At 48.1% G+C, this 26636-nt stretch overlaps 2 protein-coding genes across 6 annotated transcripts in view; one reads left to right on the top strand and one right to left on the bottom strand.

Annotated features, from left to right (window-relative positions):
- Positions 1-8980, top strand: part of CBX1 (chromobox 1) — a 29339-nt gene extending 20359 nt beyond the window's left edge. For both annotated transcript variants that reach the window (XM_066263842.1, XM_066263843.1), the window contains exon 5: positions 415-8980. In XM_066263842.1, the coding sequence (XP_066119939.1) occupies positions 415-559 (145 nt within the window). In that variant the 3' untranslated portion in view covers positions 560-8980. The remainder of the gene's footprint in view (positions 1-414) is intronic.
- On the bottom strand, positions 8304-20553 carry NFE2L1 (NFE2 like bZIP transcription factor 1). Of its 4 annotated transcripts, none has more exons than XM_066263839.1 (6): positions 20408-20553; positions 17895-18908; positions 13023-13238; positions 12509-12598; positions 12132-12290; positions 8304-11359 (listed from the first exon to the last, which is right to left on the bottom strand). In XM_066263839.1, the coding sequence occupies exons 2-6, from the start codon at positions 18402-18404 to the stop codon at positions 10019-10021; spliced, it is 2316 nt and encodes a 771-aa protein (XP_066119936.1). In that variant the 5' UTR covers positions 18405-18908; positions 20408-20553; the 3' UTR covers positions 8304-10018. The 4 variants fall into 4 exon arrangements, with proteins under 4 accessions (XP_066119936.1, XP_066119935.1, XP_066119937.1 ...); XM_066263838.1 differs by lacking the exon at positions 20408-20553 and adding an exon at positions 20003-20124; XM_066263840.1 differs by lacking the exon at positions 20408-20553 and adding an exon at positions 20003-20124 and having other exon boundaries at positions 13023-13205.
- Positions 20554-26636: the final 6083 nt, after the last annotated feature.

Raw genomic sequence — 26636 nt, 5'->3', positions numbered from 1 at the left:
CCAATGTCAGGTTGGTATTCAGTGTTATCCAACATAGTATGAAATACTATTAGAAAGCCAAGATCTCTCCATGGGCTCTTAGCAGTTGGCACATGGCTTTTGGAAGAATACGATAGCCTCTCTTCTTCCTTCAGAGAATCGAGAGTTACGCTGTTTTTTACCTTTCCCAGAGGTTCGTTCGTGATATTATGTCACCTAGCTTTTGACAGATACCCAGAGGGGATTTTCAACTATAGTTGGACAAGGATGTCTCTTGACTAAAAGCTGCCAGTAAATGCTGCCTGGGCCATGTTAGCACCCTTCCCTAGCTTACGCTTCTGGAATTAATATTTTTAAAGTCCTGTCCTTTGGGTGATCCAAGTTGGGAGACCACTAGCACCAGGTCTCAAAGTCTCTCTGTGCTTTGTTCTGCAGGAAAAACTCTGATGAGGCTGACCTGGTCCCAGCCAAGGAAGCCAATGTCAAGTGCCCCCAGGTTGTCATATCCTTCTATGAGGAAAGGCTGACGTGGCATTCCTACCCCTCGGAGGATGATGACAAAAAAGATGACAAGAATTAATGCTCCTGAGTACCAGCCCCTGTCACATGACTGTGGGTTTCAAGTGGGAAGGGGAAGGAGTTCTACTTGTCTTGATACCATAGAGGTGGCTTGAGATGTCCTTTGAAGAGCCAGTATAGTTTCGGTGCCCTACAGCAGCCCAAGTGCTTTAAAGCCGTTTCATGCTGTATAGTTTGCACACCCATCCAAATGGAAGGGAAGAAGGATAAGTGTTTCAAGGCATCCCATTCTGCACTTTGCTGAGAAAAGCAAAGAGCCTTCTATGAAGGATAGAACTTGCAGAATAGGTGTGTGGGAGAGCAAAAAGATACTGTAGATCTTCAAAGAGCATCTCCACAACCCACAGCCTTCTTCCCAATAGTGTTAACTGCATTTTTACAGCGTAGCATGTCTGTAGTTTTTGGCTATTACTGGTGTATTATTTGGGGGTGGGAGGGGTGGGGTGGGAATAAAGGGAGATCGGTAGGATTGTTTTGTTAAAATTTAGGGCCTGGTTGGGTGAGTGATGAAACAATGGAATGAACAAACAATTAATGATTTGGTTCTGTGTCCAGAATATTTTATCTTTTCAAAAAATGTCATTGGCAATCTGAGAACTGTGAGAGACTATAAAAGCTGTGACTGCCTGAAACTTAAAAACCAAGGTGTTCCCTGCCTGAGCTTAATGCTATTCCCAACAAAGGACTAAGCCAGTTGATAAGTTACCAAAGCTGCCATTTTGGGGATGGAAACTGGTTGGGAAGGGAAGTCTTTATTGAAGCATATACATAGGCAGATCATTCTGTCTTAGAGGTGCTAATTCTTGAAATTGACAAGAAGACCCTTTCTTTTCTAGTTGTGAAGCTATAAATACTAGCTTGTCCATCCAAGCTACTGGCTGAGTTATTTGGGGAGGGGAAGAGGGTAGCAAAGTGTGAGAGTAAAGAGAAGGACCCATCCTCTTAGGATGGAAAACTCTTGGAGCCTCTGTTTTTTGGACTTAGAACTCTGAAACCATTGGTGGCGGGGTTCAGCCACTGACAGCACAAGTACATTGAATCACTCAAGAGTTGGATTATTTCAAAAGCCCTGGTCTCAGGAGATTAAATTTTCATGCTGGGGCAGTGGTTCAGTTTAAAACACAAAACGAAAAGTTTTTTTAATCCTAAGAATTAATACCTTAAATGCTGTCTTGACTCATGAGATCCATCAGTTATTGATATCATCCAGACCTGCATCTAGAACTCCATTGTAAAATCTTTTTAGGCATGTGTTAGGTTTCTGTGAGAACTTTGTTTAAATGTAAACTTCATACTACACTGTCAGTTTTTGTCTTAATAAAACTATATAGATTTATAATCCTTGATTTGTCTTAAGTCTTGCTAGAAACCCACCTTGCCTTTTCTTACCTTACAGGTTCAGCCTGTTGGAAACAACTTGCACACTTTTATGGTTTTTAATCTCTTGAACACTCTATGTAGGCTTGAGAATCTGGTGCGTAGCCTGAATTTTTGAGAGGTCTCACCATGTGAATGGAGTAAATGTTTTTTGAGCATTTATAATTGCTTCAGAGATTATACATATTGTCACATCATTCTGTCTGCATATTGCTCAAAGGTTGTTTAGCACTCTGACCTGATAGCACTTCCAGACTCTGGTATGTTTGGAAACACGGAGTCTTGAGTTAGATTTAGATCCTGGCTCGTGTATTTCATAGATTTGTATGACCTTAGCTAAAGTTAACTTACCAGAAAAAAAAAAAAAAAAAAGCCCGACCTGTGGTGGCGCAGTGGATAAAGCATCAACCTGGAAACGCTGAGGTTGCTGGTTCAAAACCCTGGGCTTGCCTGGTCAAGGCACATATGGGAGTTGATGCTTCCTGCTCCTCCCCCCTTCTCTCTCTCTCTCTCCCCTCTCTATAATGAATAAATAAAATCTAAAAAAAAAAAAAAAAAAAAAAAAGTTACCAGAATTTTCAGTAATTGGCCTTGGATTTGATCACCGAATTAAAATATCATCTATTTTCTTAACATTATTTTTTGCCTATAATTCTAGAGCCAAAATGGGAGTAGACTTTTGTTATTTATAGGATTTCCAGTGAGATCAAATCAGTGGTGTAACAGTTCAGCTCTACTCTTTAATACAAAGCATTTGTTTCAGATAAACTGATTATTTGAATACTTTTTCATAACGCTTCCTGTGAGTTTGGGGGGACATAAGATGGAGCTGGGAGGCCTTTTCTGTGCAGAGGTCATAGTAGCAGCAGAGCAGTCAGTACCTATATAAGAGTTGGGGTGAGCCTTACAGGTGGTGGCCCAGTGGGTAGAGCATTGACCAGTGACACTGAGGTCCCAGGTTTAAAACCCTAAGGTTGTCGGCTTGAGCATGGGGTCATTGAAAATGATACCATGGTTGCTGGTTTGAGTCCAAAGGTTGCTGGCTTAAAGCCCAATGTCACTGGCTTGAACAAGGGGTCACTGGCTCAACTTGAGTGCCCGCTCCCCATCAAGACACGTATGAAAAGCAATCAAAGAACAACTAAAGTGACACAACTGTGAGACTTGATGCTCCTCATCTCTCTCATTCCCCCCCACCTCTCAAAAGAAAAAAAGGTTGGGGTGAGTTGGGGTTCTGCTCTGCCTCATAAAATGCACTGAAATTAGCCTTCACCTTTGGTGTGTGTCCAGAATGGGCTGCTATTCAGCTTTGTACCTTAACCTCTGGAACCTACTTCATTGTCATTTCTGGATTCCTGAACTTTTGTAAAACCATATCATTCTCTCCAGGGACGACAATGAAATTGATAATACATACAATGAAAATTGAATTGGAAATACACATACACAATTTCGTTATCTTTAAAAGCCAACTATCACATTTCAAGGTTTAAGAAAAAAATGTTCTCATCCTACCAGTGATGGCACAATGGATAGAGCGTCAGCTTGGGACACTGAGATCCCAGGTTTGAAACCCCAAGGTTGCTGGATTGAGCATAGGGTCCCTGGCTTGAGTGCAGAGTCGCCAGCTTGAGTGTGGGATCAACAACATAATCCCAAGGTCACTGGCTTGAGCCCAAGGATGCTGGCTTGAGCAAGGAAGGGGTCACTGGCTCAGCTTGAGTCCCCCAGTCAAAGCACGATGAGAAGCAATTGAACAACTAGTGATGGAACTATGAGTTGATGCTCTGTCCTTCCCTCCCTCTCACAAAAGTAAAAATTTCTCAAGTGATTATTGAAGGCACAAGTGCATGCAGAAATGTAAGAAATAACATAGGCACAACAAATATTAAGTCAGAAAGGATTCGGAGAGCTTTTCTTCAGGCAGTGCAAAACGTGTTTGTTGGATGGCTTTTGCATCACCGTGGACCTCTTGCCTAGGAGTTGAAGAGGAGACAAGTTATTACCTTAGTTACTATTAAAAAGGAAGGAAAGCTTACTAATGTAATGACAGCATCATTATTGGAGGTATTCAACACTGGCAGAGCCAGTTGAAAAAAGAAAACCTTGCTCTTCCAGTCTTCCAAAGTTAGTCTAGTACATGACCAGTGTGAAGCACTCTATCAATGGACAGTGCTCAGGAACAATTATTTCTGCTTTTCAGTGTCATTTGGAAGTTCTGACTATAAATTTTTAGTAGCTGAGTTTTTAAGTACTTATTTTCAAATGTAATCTAATATACCAGAACTCATTCACACTCAGCTCAATTTGGTTTTAGCCCATGGCCATTTGGTGCTTGGCTACGCATGCTTTGCATATCATTACAGTCTATGGCCTGTGGCATTGGGAATCTGTTAAAATGACTTCCGTCCTGCAGAAAGAGAAAATGATAGAGGAAATTGCTACTCCAAAATAATTTTGGTGGAACTGTAATTCTGAAATGGCTCCAGATCCTGAACTATGTATGGAGCCTGGAATCTGTTTGAGATTGAATCGATCTGATTAGGTTATCTGATTGGTATGGGGATTAATCTGATCTGCAAGTTGAATCTTTTCATGAGGGTATTCCATTTAAAAATTTCGAGCTAATAGGACTGAACTAAGTCCAGGCTCAGTGTTTTCCCTCCTCTAGCATTTGAAATACCAGTATCACTTGCAGACCCACATTCAGCTTAGTAAAGAAAGGAATCTTCACCTTGCCTTGTAGCAGTAGGAAGCAGCCAAGTAGAGGCATCCTGGCATTCTGGTGTGTCGTTAAGGAAGTTTGATAGAGAAGCTTAAGATTCTCCGTCACCCTTGGTTTGCCTGTCTAGCATTGAGGTTTTCTTCAAAAGTTACTGCTTTTTCCCAGCCAATGTGTTCAAGTTGCTAATCTTGTTCTTATATGAATGACTTTTAATTGACCTTGGCCTTGAGAGCTTCCTGCTGAATAAAGTGCTGAATATTGAAAGCAAATAAAATCAGAAATAAAACCATTGTGCTGGGGTGAAAAGCATAGTAGGCCCTGCTTTGTGGGGGCAAGTAAAGCAGTAGTTGACCCTTGAACAACACAGGGGTTGGGGCACCAACACCCCTCCCCCATGCAGTTGAAAATTCGCATATAACCTGACTCCCCAAAAACGTAATAGCCTACTGTACTGTTTACCAGAAATCTTACCAATAACAGTTAACACATATTTTATATTTTATGTGTATTCTTACAATAAAGAGAAAAGAAAATGTTACCCATAAAATATATTTACAGTATTTATTGAAAAAAATTCACATATATGTGGATCTGTGCAATTCAAACACATTGTTCAAGGGTCAACTGTAGTCTATTTCTAAGGCGTTTTTTCATTAGGTCATTTTAAGTGGCAGAACTCCAAGGTAAGGTTGAAACATTTAAGTTTACAATATGTGCTGACAATTCAGTTCTATAGTTTTTGCTTATATTAAATACTTTGTGTTAAAATATTCAACAGCAGGTCTGGGTCTGCACTGTGACCTTGTTGATTTGCATGGTGGTGATGGTACCAAAGCTTCAGTGTTTGCTCCACATGGATTTTTAAATCCTACTCGACTTTGACCAATCCTGGCCTGTTTACTGTTTGCATAGTCTGGGGTCAGCCTGGGCAGCTTTGGGGCCTGGCTCTGGGACAGGGCAGAGCACCAACTCTTTGGTCTTTCCACCTCTCCCCATGTAAACTGAACTAGGTTTTGCTTTCTTGGTTGAAATAGCATCTGGAATGAAGTAACAAATACTGTGCAACTTGTCTTCAGTCTGCAGTTAAAAGTTAGATTGAAACAAAGAACCAAATTTAAGACTATTGTATTTTTGAATACTCAAAAAGGAATTTTCTATCCAACTGATTTTTGAAAACACACCTCTAGCAAGATCCCATACTCTCCTTAGGAGATAGCATGCACACTAGGTTGTTTCTCAACTAATTCGCTTTCAATGAATACCTGGACAGAAAAAGGACTAGAACTCAATCAGGTGTGAGGTTTCACATGCACTCCCCAGAGTCCCTGGCTGCGCCAAGATGAAGACAGAACCAGAGGCAAGGAGGCTGACTGACCTCTGTGAGAAGAAAGTCAAGGTGAAGGAGGGTTACCATTCTTGGTACACTGACAAAAAGACAAGTCAAAGGTCTGTCCCTATTTACTTCCCAGATGAATCAGTGATTGGAAAACAAGGCTTAATCACTTCAGATAATCAGGCACATGGGTTTTGCTAGAACATTTCTGCACTTGGCTGTGTGAAAACAACTTCCAGAGAGGCAGACACCAATCTAGTTACCTGTATTTGTATATGGATAGCATCAATAAGGAAATGAACATCTGGCTGAAGGTACCCTAAAACTGATTGTCTGACTTTCCAATTGTTGCTCTAGGTCAATGCCTACTGGGTGTGGTAGGAGACTTGCAGATGGTGGGGTTATTTTTCATGCAAGGCACTTGTTTTTCCAGGTATTTGCCGAACAGGCCTGAAGAGCAGCAAGGCCTGGCTAACCTGGGGCTGTTAAAGCAGAGACTAGGGCAGCCTGAGGAAGACAGGGTTCTTTGGAAAGTACCTTCCTAATCACCAGCTCTGACTATGCTGTTAGCTTTCCCAAGTAAGGGTGGGGAGTCAGCCATGGAGGCCAGGTTTGCAGACATGGTCTCTAGATCACTAGGTTACCTTCTCTGTTCTTTTTTTTTTAATATTTATTGATACTGAAATAGTGCTCTCCTGCCCCCCCCCCCACTTCATTGCTGAGATCTATGTAAGGCAGATGTTGAAACAATGGGTCTAGTGCCATCTCCTCAAATGAATTAGGATGTATGGGAAATTGGCTTGAGTGAAGCCTAGGGCTGCTGAAATCAAGAAAAAGCAAGCCTTCTACCCCTACCCAAGCAGGTCACACTGAAGTTTGGACCTTGGTTAAGGATTGAGGCCTGCACATCTCCTTCCCAACCCTAGAATTTCTTCCCACTTACTGTCTTAGGTGTAGCAGCTCTTTCACAGGCCTTGAGTCCTATCTTCCTGCCAGAAAAAACCTTGAAGCAGTAACACCCACTCCACCTGCCAGCAGCAAAAGAGGTCAGCCCCACAGCAGTGCTGACCAACTTGGCCCAAAGCCCCAGCTAATCAGCGTGATCCCAGACACAACTGCACATCTCTCCACAAGGGGACATGGGAGAGGGGAGACAAAAATACTCAAGTCAACACTAGCAGAGGGAGCGAGAGTAATTTTTTGCTTGAAAAACTTGACATCTCTTAAGCTAAAGAGTTGTAAAACCAAGATAAAAGTGATAGCCCAATAATGTACTAAACAAACCAAAATACACGTACATTTCTAGAAGGGATATAAAAACATTACTCTGAATTTTACCATCAGTTTACTCTTCTATATGTAATTTTTATCAGCATGAATTTTTCAACCTTAATTTTTAGTGAAGATTCTTGGTTTAATCTGGCTGACAAATATTACTTAACTCCCGAGTTAAGGAAGAGCTCTTATTTAGATGACCAACCCTTTCCAACCAGAGATGGGGGAAAGCCACTGTAAATTGGAACAAATTTAAGAAATCAATGTTATTTCCTGAATTCTATTCCTCCTTAGGATAAACTCTAGCAACATAGTTGAAAGACTGGGATGAGCCAAGTTACACAGTGATACGGGGAAACTCAAGATCATAGATTCCGTTATAAGAATCATGGTTTCTGGTTGTAAACCTTGTCCAGTAATACCAGACTGCCAGTGAACATTGATTACTTGAGCATTTATTTGCTGCCCAACTCAAGATGGGCATGTGGCAGTGCCAACAAGCCCCCAGTACCTTGAAATATTCTGCACTGGTATTAAGACAAGGTTATTGGGGGGGGGGGTGTCGAGCAAGAACAGATTCTTGTCACCTCAGCTGGAGCTTTCCGATGCCTTAAAAGCTGGCATCTAGCTCCCTGCTTCTCTAGTCTGGCTCTGCTGTTGCACTGAAGCACTTGGCACATGTTGGGCCTGTCAATTTCTCAGGTTTTCACCTTCATAGTCAATACTGTGACAACCCTCCAACGCTCTACAACCCTTTGGCATGTAGGCAGGCCACCTCCTCCTAGCCTAGCCCTATGAGGAAAGGCCAGAATTCTGAATCCTGAGGAGTTAGCTGGGAAACGTGAAGAGTCCTTGATTAACACCTGCTTCGAAGGTTTAATACAGTATTTGACTATTCTTTTGTCTTTTTAAATTACTCATTGTCAAACTCCACCCACGTTCCCCTATGAGCTCTGCCTTAGCCACACAATGGCAAGCCCTCACGAGGCCTATTTATTGTTTAAATTCAAGGTAGGGAAAAATTGCACTTGAGAATGAATCATCCATTTTATTTTATTTTGTCATGTGCTCACAACCTCTCTCTCTTTTCCCCTCCCTGGCAGGTCACAGATAAATTAAAAATAAAATCTACAAGGAAAATAATTTATAAAAGCACTTCCCAGGTTCCTGTCTTCTATCACTACTGCTCTCATTTAGTGTGTTGTCCACTTTCCCCTACTCAAGTCAGGGAATCGGCACTCCCCCACTTAACTCACACCTCTAGTCCAGACAGTACTCCAGAGCCAGACTGGGCTGGGGGACAGCAGTAGCAAATAGTTAAAAATAAAGACACTGCTCCTGGAACCATATGGCCACCTTGGCACTCCCCTCTCTGCCTCTGCCTGACAGTCCTCCAGGAGCCCTTGCTAAGCTGGAGATATGGAGAAGCTTCCTGTGGCCAAGAGCCTGGTGCGGGGGAAGGTGCTCTCAACCCCCATTACATGCACTTCTCATTCTCCTAGGAAGAAACCCAAAAAAGAAAGCAGACAGAGACCTCTGGACGGAGGAGAAAAATCCCAAATGTTCACACAGTTACACGGAGTCTTTATGGCAAAGAGAACATTTAGCAGCTTTGAATATTGGGGTACCTCCTTTTTACTCAACACAAGCATTCTAGACCCTATCAGTGAAACAGGGCTCAAACCCTAAAAAAAAAAAAAAAAAAAACCAAAGCGCAAGAAACTCTAAGACTAGTTTTTTTGTTGTTGCTGGGTTTTATAGTTTTTTGTCTTTTCCAGTGACAAGCCCAGTTGGTGGGAGGCCTGAGTGGTCACTCCCCAGCATTGTGCTGAATACTGCCTGGTTTCTCCACATGATCTCCCTGTCTCAGAACAGCCCCAGGAGGCTGCAGAAGAGCTCTGGGCAGCCAGTGAGGGGCGAGGAGAAAACAGCATTCACATGCAGGCTCTGATGGAGTCTGATGGAGTCAGGGAAGCCTCAGCTCAGTGGTGACTGGGCACAAGGGAAATGGAGTGGCAGGAGAGTGAGTGACATGCTTGGTGTTGGGGCTGCTGCGACAAGGGGCCTTGTGACCCTTTCCTGTCCACTCTACCCTTTAACCCTAACCTTCCAAACTAGTGTTGGGTCCCAGTGGCTCCCCTGTGGTGAAACATTCAAGGAGATAATCTAAGAGCTCCCCTTCAGGGATGCCAAAGTGCAGGAGCAGAAAGAGTTCACAAAGCCCCTCCCAGAACCCACTCTGTGGTGCTCCATCCCTGCCCTGGGGTGAAGTGGGGTTTACTCACACCAATGACCTAGTCCCACCTAAAACCTGCTGCCTGGAATCCTGGCCAGATTCAATCTTAACCTGCACTTTTTTCTTTCAGCTTTGATTTTTTTTGGTTTCTTTCCTTCCTTCCTTTCCGGAATGAGACTTTCTACTCCTTTCCTTTCCTCTCACAAGTCCCTTCCTTCCCCTTTGTCAAGCCTCCATCAATGCCATCACCTCCCCACCCCTTCCCTCGAAGGAAAGGGGGTTGGGTGAGAACCCTGTCCACCCAAACAGTGGCTATTTCCACCCTCCCCAGTGGGAAAGCTGAGCCAGACAGCGCCTGTGCCCGCCTCTTCCTGTCCACTGACCCGCAGTCATCCCATCGGAGAAGATCTATTGGATAAGAAGGCATTCAAGTCCCCGCTGTAGGTCCAGGTCCAGGCCCAGCCCTTCTACAGTTTCAATCTTGGTGAGCGTCAACCCCCATTCCTCCCCAGGCTCACTTTCTCCGGTCCTTTGGCTTCCTCTCCTGCCGCCTGGCCTGCTGGTCAGCTAGGGTGCGGGGAATGAGGAGTACACTGCCATCCCCAGCGTACTGGAGAGCATACTGACTGGGCGAATAGGGTCGCCCATTCTCGTCTCGCAGCCGCCCAAACACCTCCTGGTACAGACTCTGGACCTTCTGCTTCATCTGCCGCAGGGAGCGGAGGAACTCCACCTTCTCCCGCAGCAGTCGGGCTTTATCACGCTGCAGGTCCTCTACATCCCGTTCCAGGTTCAGGATGGTGTCCAACTTGCGCTTGCGGCAGTTCTGCGCTGCCATCTTGTTCTTGCCCCTGCGCCGGATGTCCCGGATGAGGCTCAACTGGGCTTCACTGAGCTGGTATTTGGACAGCAGCTCATTGAATTCCTCCACAGGCAGGTTAATGATTTTGTCATTGGTGAAGGGGATCTTCATGGCTCGGGCTCGATGCTCATCCCGGCTCATCTGCTTGTCTAAGAAGTCAGCCTGCTTCTCTTTGCTGCCTTTCTTGAGGGTGCTGGGTGGTGGCAGCTCAGCCGAGTCAAGGGCACTGGGCGCCATATTGTATGTGTGGTTGTGGCCCACATGCTCCAAGTAGGGCAGGCAGGAGAGCTGAGACGGATCCTGGTAGCTCATGCGGCAGAACTTGGAATACTCAGGTTGGTAGCCCACAGCGCCCTCCGCCTCTTCTAGATCCACGGTTTCGGAGTCAGAACTGTAGCCAACAGCACCTTCCTCAGAAAAGGAGGAAGAGGCTGAGGAAGAAGCAGAGGAGGAAGAGGAGGAGGAGGAAGAAGAAGAGCTGCCTTCAGAGCTGCTCAGGGAGGAAGGGCTATGGCTGGAGTCTAAGGAGAGGCCTGAGTCAGAGTCAAATTCCTCTTCGAGCTGGGAAGCCTGCATGGAGTTAAATCCTTCTTCAATGGCCAGGTCCATCAGGCTGATCTCATCCAGCATGGCTTCATCTAACAGACCCCCAAGTGGGTCAGGCAGCTCAGGGCCTGCTGTGTCATTGGCTGTGCCATTGAGCTGTGGCGGAAAAAAGAGGCCCCCCAGGTTGGTTGAGCCAAAGGTGGAGTTGAGGCTGGTGGAATTGCTGGGGACCAGAGGAAGCAGTGTGGAGCTGCTAGCCACAGGCAGGCTTTCCACCTCCGGGCTAAAAAGTGAGAAGTCCTGGCTGCAGCCCCCAAGGGACGCCTGATGCAGGCTGACATTCTGGTTGATGGGAGTGTTGGGGGCAAGGCTGTAGTTGGTGCTCAGTGGGTCTCCAGGAGGGGCATTGTATAGGATCTCACTGGTTGATGTGTTTGCTTCCATGGCCTGGGAGGGAAGAAGAGTGTCACCTTTCACTCAGAGCAGATTCCCTCCCCCTGTGAGGTTGGGGGCTTACACTAGCAGCCACCCAACACAGGCACAACTGCATGGGTATAAAGACAAGAGCCTGGAAATGAGAACCCACAGCATCAATTCTTGGTCCTGGCTGGTCCACCAGGCCTGGCAGAGATGGGTTTCCTCCCTATGGACTCCACCCCAATGCAGGACTGACCAGCTCATGTTTGGCCAGACTCCCCCACCGTGGAGAGTAAGAAAACACCTAACATTGACTACCTCCTCATTGCAAAATCGGTACAGTAAAAAGAAGACCAAAGCTTGGAGTGAGAAAACCTAGCCGTGACCCTGAACCTCTCTGAGCTTCATTTCCTCACCCTTAAAGTAATAAAGGGCTAATGCAGATGACTGCGATGGCCAAGTTAGATGAAAATGGCTATAAGGCATTGCATGAATGTCAGCCTTTTTAAATGCTAAACCTTGAAGTACCCAGCCAAGTACTTAATTGCTTGAAGGAAAGAAAAGCATACCTAGGAGACAGGTCCACTCTACAAGCTTCAGGCCCTGGGGTTTTTAACCCAAACCCTATTCCTGACTCTACCTCTACTGCCCCAAGGAGACACCTAGGCAGTTACTGCTCAGTGTTCCCCTTTCCATCAGATAGAGATGTTCCGCTTTCTTTTCCCAGAGGGGAAAAAGCAGCTAAGTGGTAAGACACCCACATAAAGTCCGATAGGTTTGTGTCCTGTTCTGATAGTCCTACCTGCATTTCCATGATGGACATGAGATCTTGCCACTGCTGTTCCAAATCAAATGGTGATTCTGTCCCCGTGAGGAGAGGAGACAAGAGGTTGTTTTGGAGGCCTGGGGGCTCACTCTCACTAGGCACTGCTTCTGTTAAGCTGGAAATGTCTGCTGGAAACTAGGGCAAAACACAGAAGCTTTAACACAGAAAGAAGGAAAAACCAGCCTTCTGCTTTCCTCCCAGAGACTACCACCTGAGGTTCTGTTTCTTCCTTCCTGATTTCACCCCCAGCAGCCAGGACAATGCCAGCACTAAGAGTTGCCCCTCAGGCAGCCGCAAAGAAACGTGCACGCTGCCCTGCTGGCTTGGTGGGCTCTCCCTGGAGTCCTGCTCACCTCAGCATTCTCCCCAAAGGGGCAGGTAGCCTCCAGCAGCCTAAGGCACTCTTCCAGGGACAGGGCTGTCTGGTCCTCCCCACCAGGCACCTGTGGCAACAGCAACTGTAAGTCTGACTGACCCGGGCTTCGACTGCCTGCAGGCTTGAAGCCTCTTCCCCAGCTTTCCCAAGGGGATGCTGAAGGAGGACCTGCAGAGATGCAAGCCCACACTCGCCCTCTGTTCCCAGGCTAATGACTGATCCTAGGTCCCTAACTCTGGAGGAGAACAGAGGGAGGGTGGAAGAGTCCTGACACACAAGAAGGAATCTGCTAGGTGCTTTGCATCCTCGGTGCAGTTTGTTAGCAAGGCCTGGCCCCTCTGTTTCTGTTTTGCTCATCCACTCCTCCTTTCTCAGCCCACCCACTTTAAGTTGTGACTTAAAAAACCCAACCCCAAATATACCTTCAGCTCCATCCCAGACACAACTGCCTTCTCTAAAATGTTTCTGGGCATGAACAGAGGTGGGAGTACCTGGGCAGGGAAGCTCTCCCCAGTTTCTCCATCCACTAGCAGGTTTCGTGCCAGAACTTCTGCGCCCTCGCCTGGCCAGGTGTCCTCCTGCTCCGCTCCATCTTGCAGTTCCTTATCCACATCCTGCTCTTTCTGGCGATGACTATAGTCAAAAATTTCACGCCCAGCCCCCAGGTCAATATCCTGTCGCCAAAGGATGTCAATCAGATCTATGTCCTGAAAGACAGATCACCATGACTTTAGCTCTCGGGTCCAGGGGCCCCTCCGTCCCTGTCCTGACTCTCAAGAGGTCCTTCCTAGCATCACTCCAACTATTCCTTCACAGCCCTTCACCTGCCAACCTCTACCCCTACCATCTGTACCATTCATCCATCTCCAGATACCAGCCTCCAAAAAAACCAGGAGCTAGCAAAAACTACTAGCATGACCATCATCATACAGGCCGGTGGGACTTAGGATCTGGCCCAGAAACACAACCCGGCCAAAAGGCAGGGCCACCTCATTGCTGTGTAAGAAGGGAGAAGATAAGGGGCATTTCTCATCTGAGGAATGGGAATCCCTTAAAACATGATTTGTAGGAAGCTGGCCACAGCAAGCAGGAGCAAAATTGTCATGCAGAATTGCTTAGAGGTGGCGGGGCTTGCATCAGCCCATGGTGCCATCATTTGCATAAAGGGGTGGGGTGGGCTGGAGAGGAAAATCCCTGCATTTACAACCACCTGATGCAACCAATGACAAGGACAGGCTGTCACCAGCCCTTCCTAAAGTCGTTCCCCCTTCCCTGGCAGAGACAGGAGTAAGACTGAACACCCACAATTCTTAAAGCCCAGGCTCACCTCAAGATCCATCCCTGCCAGAATCCCCACTCTCAGTGATCCTAGTAAACTGCGGTCCCAGGAGAGCCTCAAGCAGTCAGCTGATCCTCACTGGGCACCCCACCCTGACAAGGCCAGCCCCATGGTGCCCCTCACACCAGAGCTGTCACTCCCTTCCTTACCACACCCAGGGCTCACTGACACCCTATCAGTCAACTCACTCAAGGACATAGCCCCCAACACCACTTGGTCACAACTGCTGCCTCAGGTACCAAAAATGTCTCCCTCCTGCTCTTCTGATCAGTTCCTGCACCAACTGCCACCCCCACTGCCACCAGCAGAGAATACCAATAAATAAGAGCTATTCGGGCTTTTCTACACATGCCGCCCCCAATGGCTAAAGAAACCCTACAGTGTTGCCTTCTATTCAGAGGTTAAAAAGCTGGCACTTTTCAGAAAGCAATGTCCTTAAAGTAGACCCACCTCCCTAGCCCTGACCAGGTATCCTTTCCCCACCATAACCCTCCCTGAGCCTAGGGCCTCCCACCAGGTGTACCTCTCCCTTTGGTCTCCCCACATACACCAACCTGAACAGAAGCCCTGGACCCAGGAGCAGAGGGGGGCTGAGCCACCCGCTGACCAGCCAGCAAAGAGTTAAGGGGCCTGCTCCCTTTGGCAGGGCCCCCACCGCGGTGAGAGCTGCGGGCCAGGCGGGTCATGGTCTGCGAGATGAGCCCCAGGACAGCCGGTGCCGGGCAGCCGGACAGGGGGCTGCAAGGAGCTCCTGGCTTGCAGGGAGCACACCAGGCTGGAAGGGTGGCCCCGAGCTAGCTCCGAGGGGCCTGAGGAGCGGCCCCGCCCGTACTGCTGCCTGGGCGGCCCAGCCCAGCCCTCTTCCTCCATCCTTGAGCAGCCCCCTCCCACCTCACAACCCCGGTTCCACTCAGGCGCCCGGCAGCCCCCACCCTGAGCTCACCGCAGAGGCTGCAGTGAGACGGGACTCCCACCCCATGCTCGGTGCTCGAGCTGCAGAGGAAAGCAAGCTCCCTCCTGGGCCTATCCTCCCACTCCTCCCTCTCCCCCTTCCCACGCCCCCCAAACTTGTTACCTAGGCTGCAGCAAGGAGCCAATCCCCTCCCCCCCCCCACCCCGCAGGTCACTGCTGAGGCTGCAGAGAGCCAATCCCCTCCCCCAGGTCAGCAGCTGGGCTGCGGAAAGAGCCAATCCCCTCCCACTGTCGTTACCTAGGCTGCGACGAGAGCCAATCTCCTCCCCCAAGTCTCCGCTGGAGATGCGGAAAGAGCCAATCCCCTCCCACCGCCTGTTACCTAGCTGCAGCCCGGAGCCAATCTCTGCACCAGGGCAGCTGGAGAAGCTGCCGCAAGGAACCAGCCCATCCCTGGGCCGCCTCCGTCTCCTCAAGGAGACGCACCCAGGGGCGGGCAGCCCCACCCTGCCCAGTCAGCCAGCGGGGGTGGCGCAGTGAGAGAGCCCTGGGGGAAGGGGTGCCACTCTTCCTCCAGTCGCATCCTGCTTACCCACCCACTGAGGACTGGGCAGACACTCCTCCTGAAGCTTCTGCGGGAATATAAGTTTTTCCCTGGAAGTGATGGGAGTTTTCCCGTTCCTCAGGAGGGCTGTGGCCAGTTGTCCTCAAGCCCAAGGATCACAAGCCAGGCTGGGCAGGAACCCAGTGCACCCAGACCTCACTGTGAGCCAGGGGCTTTGTCACCCTACAACAGGCCAGACAAGAGGAAGGGAAAATGCCATTTGCACATGTGCAGCAGTGTCAAATGCTGGCCAGGCCTACTCCCAGGCAAGAGGGAGACATGAGCCTAAAGGCCAGCGCTGAAGGAGACAGGTGTGGCGTGTCCCCCGTCGCCTTTACCCTAGCTTTGTTCAGGACTCTTTGCCTGACCCCTGGCCCACATCTCTAAAGCTGGAACGAAGTCCCTGACAGAACCAGGATCCCAGCTCTCTGATCCCCACTGCTACTCCCCTTGAGCCTAAGGTCAGGTCAGGGACAGAATGTTCTCCTTGGTCAACAGACTGCTCCTTGCTTGGAAAGAGCTAGCTGTACACAGGCCACCCTCGCTCTGGGCAGAGTGCCAACCTCGAGGGGAATCCTATCCCTGACAAGGGCCTGGGCTATGGCTGTCCATCGAATAGGCCTGGCAGGGGAGAGCTGCCACCCCAGGGATAATACCAGCTCCAGCAATGCCTGTCACATGCTCTAGACCTGGGTATTTTTATCCCTGAGTTGCCGAGGAAATGTTGTTCTAGACACATAATAATCCTCCCATCCCCCATACCCAGCCTGGGCCCCTAATGCTGACCCACCACCAGCCCCAAAGGGAGAAGTGAAGGCCTGGTGTCATGGAAAAAAAATAACCTTCATGAAGGCCAAGAAATGGAGGAAAGCAGGGTCAAAATTTCACCCCACCCCATACCACCCCAGCCGATCCATATTATATCCAAAACAGCTCATCTCAGGCAAGTTCCCAGCAGGAATAGGAATGGAACTACCCCCCTCCCCCACAGGGTTCCCAAGAGCAAGCCCAGTTACACCCACCCTTTGGGAAGATACTGAGCAAGAGGACGAAAGAGAAGGTTGGGAGGCATACTTCTTCAGACCACTGAGCCAAGACCGAAATCCATTTGAATGGAAAAGACAGAGGAAGAAGAGAAATTAAAGTTCCCAGTGGCACTGGAGGCGAGGAATGCTCATGGCTCTCATGCTCAAATAATTCTAGTCTCTCTCCAAGCAGATCCAATATGAACTAGCTGAGCAGTAGAGCAACCCTAGTACTACTAACATTTGGGGCTACATCAGTCTGTCATTTGAGGACTGTCCTGTGCTTTTTAGGAAGTTTAGCAGCATCCCTGGCCTCTCCCCACTAGATGCCAAATATCTCTTCCTCTAGTTAGGACAAACAAAACAGTCTCCAGACATTGCCACATGTCTCCTGGAGGGCAAAATCTCTCCCAGTTTGGGGCCTCTGGCCCAGAGGAAGCCACATGCTTTGACAAACACTAACATTCAGAGAACTGAGCTCAGGAACAGGCTCAAGTATAGCACAGGAGGCAAAACCTGGTCTGACTGGTGGGCAGAAAAAGGCAAGTTCAGCATCTGCAATGCTTTTTACATTTCCCTCTCCCCAATCCCCAAGACTCAGCTCTGGAAAACTCAGCCCAGTGCAACTCAGTCTCCTATTCTCCTAATGGTGAGGAGACTGCAGTGGGCCTTTATCCAAGCTCCTTGGGGCTGAGGCGCAAGCCAGGGCCAAACAGCTCAAAGCCATTTTATCACGCTGGTGGAATAGGGACAACAGTAGCCATTCACATCATTAAAGGCAACTACATCACCTTCTACCCCAAACAGAAAGTATGTCAGCCACACGTCAGTTCAAGGTCTCTGACAGCACAAAGCAAGCTGACAGGCAGCAGAATGCAGTTCCTCTTCTAGCTCGCAGGCCTCACCTTCCTACTCCCTGCAGTGGGCCTTTGCACAGATGGAAGCCTTGGTCCTCACTGGACCGACAATAATTATCTAAATCTATCCCGTGGCTCAGGCCAAGGACAGCAGACTTATCAGGGCCTTAAAACAACCACCGGACTGCCCACAAGAAGTTTAGGATGTGTATGTGTTCTGATTTGGGGGGAGGTACCAGGCAAAAGTCCGCAAAGTATTTGTGTCTTAGCAACAGATATACACCGCATCAAAGCCCATCACAACATGACTCCCTCCCCCACTCCGGGGCCTCCAGGAGTCATGTTGAAATCCAAGCAGTAAACATACTGGCATGTTCTAGGAACCTCCCACTGCCCTGACAGTACATTTAGAGGTAGGTCAATGGTTCAACACAGGAAATGCTCCCAGCCCCCAATCCTAGTCAGATAGTTCAGCTCATTCCTAGCCAAGAACAACACTTGAGACCCCCTCTGGAACCTCTCTGGTTCTTTACAGGGGTTAGTACTACAAGCACAGTCCTCCAGGACCAGACACCCCACACCCCAACCCAACCCATCCCACTCATCCCTCCATGTGTCCACTAACCTCTTTGGTTAAGTCTCCACTGACTGGAGGGGCTACAGCCCCCAAATCCTCCAAATCTTCACTGAATCCCTGCTCCGTCTCGCTTTCTCGTACCCCGTTGTCTGGGCCCGTCACATCTTGGAGGCCACTGGAACTCTCGAGGGCAAGGCCGGAGCTGGGCTGGCTGCCAGAGACAGACCCCTCCGGATCCCGGTGTACCAGCCAGGCGTTGACCTCAGTGGTTGGCACCTGGAACCTGTCCAGGGCCCTCACCTGATTGAGGAGCCGCCGGGCAGTGAAGTAATTGTCCAGGTCTATGCTCTTGGGGTGGATACCATAGCCATCCAAGGTATTCCTCAGGTTGTGGAACTGGGTCTGAGTATAGGCAGAACTGGGCCCCAGGATGATCTCCCGGAGCGGGGGGAGCTGTGAGGTCAGGTAAGTATCCACGTCCACCCGCACCCCAATCAAACTCAGCAGAATGGTGAACTGGAGGAGTCCTTCCGTTAAGTATTTCTTCAGAGAAAGCATTGCTGAAGGACCACAATGTTTATGCTTTTTGGTTTTTAAATCTTCCAAAAGACAAATCAAGGCCACTGCTCTGTTGCTCCAGCCAGCAAGGTACCCCTCTCAGTGCCAAACCCTGTATCCCACCCTGGCAGAACACAGGGGCTGAGCTCCCCGATGGCCTTGGAGGAAAGCACAGCGCGTGGAGCCAAGGCCACACTCCAGACCACATTCACTTTTCCCTTCTCAACACCTCACCTCGGAAAGTTCAACTGTTCTTGACCCAGTCAGGCCCTCAGGGCCCACGTGACTTACTGTCTCCACAGTCCACATACAGTCACTTCCTCACTCACATTAGTTGTCCTCAGTAGATTCCAATGCAGGCTATTCTCAGGAACAGCTGATGGGCTCTTTTTCCCCCCTTCTCTTTCCTAAGGTTTATTTTCTTTGGCTGGAGCTACAGGCCTTTTGTCTTGGGTCAGAGTGTCCCGCCTCCTCCACACTTACCAGGGGGGTTTCCAGAGAAACCTGAAATGGAAATCACAAGAGCAACAGGATAAGATTCCATAATTTTCACACCATGATCAAGGCAAAAGGTAGGAAACACATTAAAAGGCCACTTTTATGGGAGAGAAAATAAGTCAATTATTATCCTCCCTGAAAATCAAAAACCTTTTTATAGGCAGAACAACTATGAAAGGAAGTATGGCTTACAAAGGATCAAAGGATGCCTGTTTCTGTAGATTAAATGCGCAATACCCTAAAACAGAGCTTGCTGTGGATAAGCAGACAATGAATGCCCGGGGCATTCAAAATATTTTACATGTTGTCTGATTTACCAACCCTCCCCCCATCCCATACACACAAAACCCTGCTTCTATATTTAGCATGAGAAGTCCATTTTCTATTTTAAAGGAAAGTTGCCCATCTCTCAGGAAAAAAATTGCCTACAATCCTTGTCCCATCTCAGTTCTAGAGTGGAGGTAGAGATTATTAATGGACAGGAGTGTAAGCGGACATGTGGAACCCGTTTAGGCCACCACTTCACAGAAAGGATAATGCTTTTTGTTTTCTCAACTTTGAAATCTGACTTCTCTTTTCCATCACTCTCATTAAAATAGCGCGGGGGCCGGGGGGAGGGGGTTTGGGGGGCTAAGAAGGATATGGGAGGGGCTCGGGCAGGATTATTCGGCCCAGAATTTGCATAGGCAGATTTTATTTTCATTCACATGACCTTCTGAGCCAAAACAGAAGGATATGGCAAAGTTCTCAACCCAGATAGCCAAGTGGGCAGGAAGTAAGTCTGCCTTTCAGTTTCTGGTCTCTAGTTTTGGGCTTCTATTAACCTTTGAAACCAAGACATATCCCTCTTCACTGCTGTGACCCACCTACCAACTTCATCCTAAGGGAAAAAGGGATCAACATCTACACATACACCCACGCCCCTTAGAGTAACCACAATTGCGACCCAGAGTTTCAGCTTACACTGCCCTCCCGTTTTCACGCAATTGATTACTAAAATCTCTGACAAGCCCAGTTCAAGAAATCGGGTAAGGTCTCTTAAAGATTGAGCAAGGCCTGAGGCCTCTGGTCTGAGCCCGGTCCCACCCCTCCCCGGATACCCGAGTCCGGCTGACACCAAGTCGCCATGCCCGCTCTCGGCTCCTCGGCTTCTAGCCTTCTGGGGCAGCAGTGAACAAGTGCTACTTTCCTGGCCTTGACCCACCCTTACCGCCAAATCCCATCCCGCCCTCCGCTATGGCCCCACCCCGCGCCCCAGCCCGGGCCTAACACCACGCCTTCTCGTGCCCTCAGCCCTCCCCAGTCCAACCCACTCGGGAGCCGGCTTTCTCCACGGACTCGCGGCCCCTCCCTGCCAGGCCCAGGGCCCGGCCCCGACGCGAACCCCGCTCGGCTGCCCGCTCCCGCCTCCTGCCCCTCAGCTCCACCCCGCCGCCCTTCAGCCCCTAAGTCTCGGCCCCGCGACGCTGCGCGTCTCCCGTCAGAAAAAGGAATATGCCGGATACCCGCGGCTGAGCTCGGCGTCCGCCGCTGCGGCCACAGCAGGTCCTCAACCCGAGTCCCGGCCTTGCCGCCGCCACCCCCGGCGGGCCTAGAGCTCAGCCTCCGCTTCCCTCCCCGCCCCCTCCTCCCACCGCACTCGGAAGCCCGCCCTCCACGGCCAACACGTTCCTCCAATCAACGAGCTGAGGTCGTGGCCATCGCCGGATGTCACTTTGATTGACAGCATGCAGAGCCCAATGGCTGAGTGTGCCTCCTTCTCCTTTTTCCGATTTCCCAAGACGGGCATGGTCCACGGCCCAATGGACGTGTAGGCCTGCCCCACGGCCTGGGCCCACCAATAAGTAGGACGAAGGCCCTATCGACCCCGACATCCTGGCCTCCTCCGCCATGCGTTGACTGCCCGAGGAATTACGAGCTGGGTGCGGAGCAAAGTGTGCAGGCTGAACGCTTCCAGGGCCTTCTTCGGCTAGGGGCTTAGGGGCCGGGACTGGGGATGGGAGGCACTGTAGCCGCCCGAGCGCTGGACCCCCGTTTGAGTGTTCCCACGGTGACTTGCAAAAGTCCAGTGAGACCCGAGGGGGTCGAGGCGGGGTACAGAGCATGTGTTTCGCGTGGTAGCGACGCTCGTGTCGCCATCTTGTGTGCTGGCAGCGGAAACCGCTTTGCCAGCTTCCGCTTTGTGTGACCCTGGCGGAACGCCCCTCGCCAGTCTGGGATAGTTGCACCCCTGTCCCAGGCAAGAGTCACGCCGCGGGAACAACCCTGGTTGTCACGACGGTGGTGGGACGTGGCTGTTGCGAGGGTTGTGCTGTAATCAGCGATTTTTGTTATGATAAAAACAGCCCCGAAGAGCTCCCTTATCTTTCTGGTCTGCCCCGCTAGCTTCCCAGGGAGCTTAGTCTTGCCTTTCAGGAAGCTTCCTCAGTATCTAGTCTTCAATCTAATCTAGCCAACATCTTTGTGATTTTCAAACATTTGTTTATCCCCAGCATCACTTAGGGAGCTTGTTAAACCTGCAGATTCTGAGGCCCCAGTCTAGAGATTCTAATTCACTTACGCTGGGGTGGCGGCCTGACAGCCTTCCTGCTTAATTAAACGGCTTGGATAATTTTAGTGCAGCTGGTTCAAAAGACCACATTTAGGCAATCACTGACTTCGAGTTTGTAGTGCGTTGCTCCCAGCTTTGGGACAAAAAAGCTTCAACTTAAATTAATGACTCAGGAAGATCTTAGTAATCTATTGGTCCATGTACAACTAAGGAGGAGGACAACCGATAATTTTATAAGAGCATCTGCCCTGCCCTGGCGGGATAGCTCCATTGGTTATAGCATCATCCCCATATGTGGGTTCCATCACGGGTCAGGGCACATACAGGAACAGATCAATGTTTCTGTCTCTCCCTTCTCTCTAAAATCAATAAATAGATTTAAAAATTTTTTTTAAAGAGTATGAGAGCATCACGTGTTTGGAGAGTTGGGAGGCTTAATTTGGGGTGTTTCACAGATCATAAAACACTTCCCCGCATAGAAAAATATACACCAGCAACCATTAATTGAGTCCTCAGAAAACTACTTGGCTGATTATCCTTTTCTAACACTGATTCAAACAGCACACCTATTTTAGTTAATCCTTGTCAATGATAAATGCTGGAATATAAGTGCCATGAGAACTAGGATTTTATACATTAAACTATTAAGGCTTCAAAACCTAGAACAAAGTGTCGACCTGGAAATGCTGAGGTCGCCAGTTCGAAACCCTGGGCTTGCCTGGTCAAGGCACATATGGGAGTTGATGCTTCCAGCTCCTCCCCCCTTCTCTCTCTCTGTCTCTCCTCTCTCTCTCTCTCTCTCTCTCTCTCTCTCTCCTCCTCCTCCTCCTCCTCTCTAAAATGAATAAATAAAAAATTAAAAAAAAAAAGATTAAAAAAAAAACACCTAGAACAATGCTTGGAACTTATCAGACACTCAATAAATACTTACTGAATAATTGAAGGAGAGCTACTCAGGTAGGCCTGTGATTAGAAGATTCTATTTAAAGCAGAAACTAATACTTGAAGGAGATGGGTTTTGAACATATGGCATGTTGCTAAGGAAATGAGAGACAATTCAGCCCCTGAATTAATAAACCATGAAGGTAAATGCCAGTGGAGAAATAAGGTGTGATCATCAACTCTGAGGACATACTAAGGGGAACTGAGAAAGATGTATTTAAAACCGTACCCTTACTAGCTGGGTAGCTCAGTCATCCCAATACACCAAGACTGTGGGTTCCATTCCCAGGCAGGGCACATACAAGAATCAACCAATGAGTACATAAATAAAAGTGAAACAACAAATCAGTATCTCATTCTCTGTCTCAATAAATAAAAATTTAAAAATAAAAGCCATAGAACTGAAAGCTGTCAAGGCTAGACTAAAGTTATACAGTGCTTAAATACATGACTATGTGAAAAGGTAGAGGAAAGTTTGCATACTAAGTGTGGTCATTTGACATGGCAAATACAGAAAAATTTTAAACCCTTATACAGTTAAAAAAAAAAAAAAGAAGAAGAAGTGGGGCCTGACCTGTGGTGGCACAGTGGATAAGGTGTTCACCTGGAATGCTGCGGTCACCAGTTCAAAACCCTGGACTTGCCTGGTCAAGGCACATATGAGAAGTAAGTGAAGCAACTATGAGTTGCTCCTCCCCCTCCTCTCTGTAAAATCAATAAAATGTTTAAAAAAACAAAAAACAAAAGTGGGGCAGCCCTTTATGCAGAGTCAGGAACAAACAAACTTGAATTTTGGAAAAGTCCAGTTTGTATTTTCCAAGTTTATTTGAACTGTATACAAAGGTTCCAAGTGCCTAGGACAAGAAATAGTCATATAGTGCAGTGGTCCCCAACCTTTTTTGGGGCCACGGACCGGTTTAATGTCAGAAAATACTGTATTTTCACAGACCAGCCTTTAGGGTGGGACAGATAAATGTATCACGTGACCGAGACAAGCGTCAAGAGTGAGTCTTAGATGGATGTAACAGAGGGAATCTGGTCATTTTTTAAAAATAAAACATCAGAGGAGAGCAGAGAAAGGCCACATGAAGGAGAGGAGAAAACAAACAAACATTGTTCAGACTTAAATATAAATAAAACGGAAATAATGTAAGTTATTTATTCTTTCTCTGCAGACTGGTACCAAATGGCCCACGGACCGGTACTTGTCCACGGCCGGGGGGGGGGGGGGGGTTGGGGACTACTGATATAGTGGGTATGTGACTAACATGAAACCAAATAAGATAAACATTCGCTGAAATAAAATGGCAGCCTGTGGGGAAAACATCTGTGTTAGGCTTGCTCGCTGGTTTCCCCTGCTGCAAGCACTTTGCACAATTAGTGCGTGAGCACGTGACAGAGAGCCACGTGTGTGTCTATAAAAAGCTATGGGTGCTTTCCCCCTGAGGCGATTCTCCCAGGTCGCTCTCCCAACACTGCCACTGCAAGGAGCGGTTCCGGACCCAGATTCCTCAGCCTCCACCATGATGGGGGAGGGGGGGCGGTGTCCTGATCCCTTGCCCTGATCCCTTGCCCTCCACTGTAAAAAGCAAACTTCCCTTTGTTTATTCACTCGCCTGTTTCTGCAAGCCTCCAATAAGTGGGTGTGGCCCGATGCTTTCCGGCTTCGTAGTTCCTTTACCCAATCCAATGTGAACCTTCCTGGCCTTACCCACCAGCCTTACACAGCTATAGGGAAGGTCACACTGGGGAGATAACGTGCTGTCACAACTTTGTAAACCTAAATTCATTTGGTCACTTTTTGATGACTCAGTTTCTTAAGTAGCACTCTTACCCTACCTCTCCTCTCCTTTCTGTTTCCTGGGGTCCTGGGTGTGGAGGGAGTGGCAGGCACTGAGAGAACAGGAGGGGCTCTACATTAATTCTTAGAGGAGGGGTGGAGAGGTCTTTTGTTTTTGCCCACTATCTCTTCCTGTTCTTTTGCCTCCCAACTTCAAGTACTGTGTGTAAAGGTGTATTGTAGCTATTTGAATGTACAGGGAAGAGACAGATTAGGAACTGTTATTACTAAGTTAACAGGACTATTATTGGTAGTTAGAAAAAGTTTACTGCTTAGTAGTTACACTAAGGTGGAAAGAAAAAGGCAAGGACAAAGAATTGCCGGCCCGTTGCAACGGCTGAGGAGAAGACTATATGGACATAGAGACAATGTCAATCAGCAGGCCGTTGGGCTTGGCAGGCTGTGGGCCCCCAGGATATTTAATACTCTGTGGCAGGGAGTGGAGATCGGAAGACTGTCTTCCACTCTGTCTAAAGTTCCAGATCAAGTCTGAGCAGGTGCAAACCTTCTTCCCAGAACCCACTGATTACCCTTGTAAAATCCAGGGTGTGTCCTTCGCCCAGGAAGCTACCCTCATCCCTTCCCCTGACAGTCCCACCCCCTTTGCCTGAGACTGCTGTTAATAGGACATTTACCCAAGAAGCAAAAAAAAGATCCTATGCTGATGTGTCATCAGTCCTGGTATATCCATTAAATCAGACCAAAAAGCACACTGGAAAAAGTGAACACATCTCTTTCTCCCTAAGGGAGAGGCTGAGAGCCTTTAGTAAAACTAGGCCTTGCCTCTGCCACTCCAGGCTGCTCAAGAGAGAAAAGAAGGCTGCGGGAAGTGAGGAGGGGTGTTAGTTCTAATGCACAGGGATTTGGGGCCATAAAAAGAGACGGCTAACTGAAATCCCCACTCGTCCTGGTTATATCTGTTGACCCAGCTTCCTCTGTAGGAAAAGCTGTTGCTGCCACCAGCAGGCACATCCATCCTTCAGTCATCCTGCAAGGATGACACTTGCCAGGAAACCCTCAGAGAAGGGGATGTGGGAAGGCGTGGCAGGGCTTGGATATGTTCTGGAATAGCAGGAATTGCTTTTCTCCCAAGGGGGAAACGCAGTCTTTCTGCTATTCTGGTTGCCCATTATTTTTCTTTCTTTAAAAATGTTTTTCTTTTTTAAGATTTTATTTATTGACTTTATGGAAGGAGGGCAGTGAGGGGGATAAGAAGTATCAACTCGTAGTTGCTTCACTTTAGTTGATCATTGATTGCTTGTCGTATGTGCCTTGACCAGGCAAGCCCAAGGGTTTCAGGTCAACACTGTCCACTGTGCCACCACAGGCTAGGCTCTTTAAAAATGTTTTTAAATGTTTCTAATCTATAGAAATATTTCTCAATTTCCAATTTCCACCTAGTCCAGAGAACTGGATTAGATGCCAGCCTGAGATTTCCTTAACACCCTTCTGAGATTCTAGGATTACATTCTGTCAATACTAAATGTCAGCATGTCTTGCAAGGAAATCAATTCATTTTCCAGCTAATCCAGACATCTGGTACCTTTCTTACATAGTACAAATCATTAGCAAGCCTGTTACCATTTAACCATCAAAATAGGTAAAGTTTATCTGCAAGCCAGGCTCTCTCCCTGTGTACCCCTACCATACCTGTCTTAGAAGACTGCTCCTCAGCCCTGGCCACACATTAGAACCTGAGGGGCTGGTAAACAATATCAATGCCCAGGTCCCACTCCAAACCAGTTAAGTCAAAGTCTCCCAGAGCAGCCCTGGGCATCAGGAGTTTGTAAAAGCTCCACTGATGATTCTTTTGTGCAGCCAGAGAATCACCAGCTTGGAACAACAGTCCCAGTTGGATAAAAAAAAGACAACAGCGGTAATGCATGAGCACACACTAGAATCACCACCTGAAAAAGGACATACTATTTCTCAATCCTAAAATGCTGTCTTCCTTGACTTAGCCAATGAAAACCCTTCATTGTTCATTTGTCTTGGTATAATATTTTATGAAGCTGAGTTCAGCTGTCCTGTATGTCCTCACCACACTGTCCCAAACAATGTTGGGTAATTTTCTTTGTATAGCTCTCAGTGTGGCAGATCGCAATCAGGGAGGAGCTATTGTGAGGCGGTAAGGGTGGGTGCTTTGGACTCAGAGCTGGATTCAAAAATCTGTTTCTGCCACTTACTAGTTGGGGCCTCCTGAACTAAGTAAAAATAACAAAATGCAGCCTCAAAAGTTTAAAAATCAGATCTTAACCCGGCTGGGTAGCTCAATTGGTTAGAGCGTCATCCTGATATGCAGAGGTTGCCAGGTTCGATCCCCAGTCAGGGCACATACAAGAACAGGTTGATGTTTCTCTCTCTCTTTCTCTCTCTCTCTCTTTCTCTAAAATAAACAAAA

The sequence above is a fragment of the Saccopteryx bilineata genome, chromosome 2 (assembly GCF_036850765.1).
Source record: "Saccopteryx bilineata isolate mSacBil1 chromosome 2, mSacBil1_pri_phased_curated, whole genome shotgun sequence".
Taxonomy (NCBI): Eukaryota; Metazoa; Chordata; class Mammalia; order Chiroptera; family Emballonuridae; genus Saccopteryx; species Saccopteryx bilineata.
This window is presented reverse-complemented; position numbering and strand designations above follow the sequence as displayed.

What these genes read in the sequence shown, in the direction of transcription:
- NFE2L1 (XM_066263839.1), bottom strand. Translation starts at nt 18,404, where the DNA reads ATGCTTTCTCTGAAGAAATACTTAACGGAAGGACTCCTCCAGTTCACC. An exon ending in GTGGAGACTTAACCAAAGAG is followed by an intron (nt 13,239 to 17,894) that starts GTTAGTGGACAC and finishes TCTGTCTTTCAG; the next exon opens with GACATAGATCTGATTGACAT. An exon ending in TGTCCATCATGGAAATGCAG is followed by an intron (nt 11,360 to 12,131) that starts GTAGGACTATCA and finishes CTTCCCTCCCAG; the next exon opens with GCCATGGAAGCAAACACATC.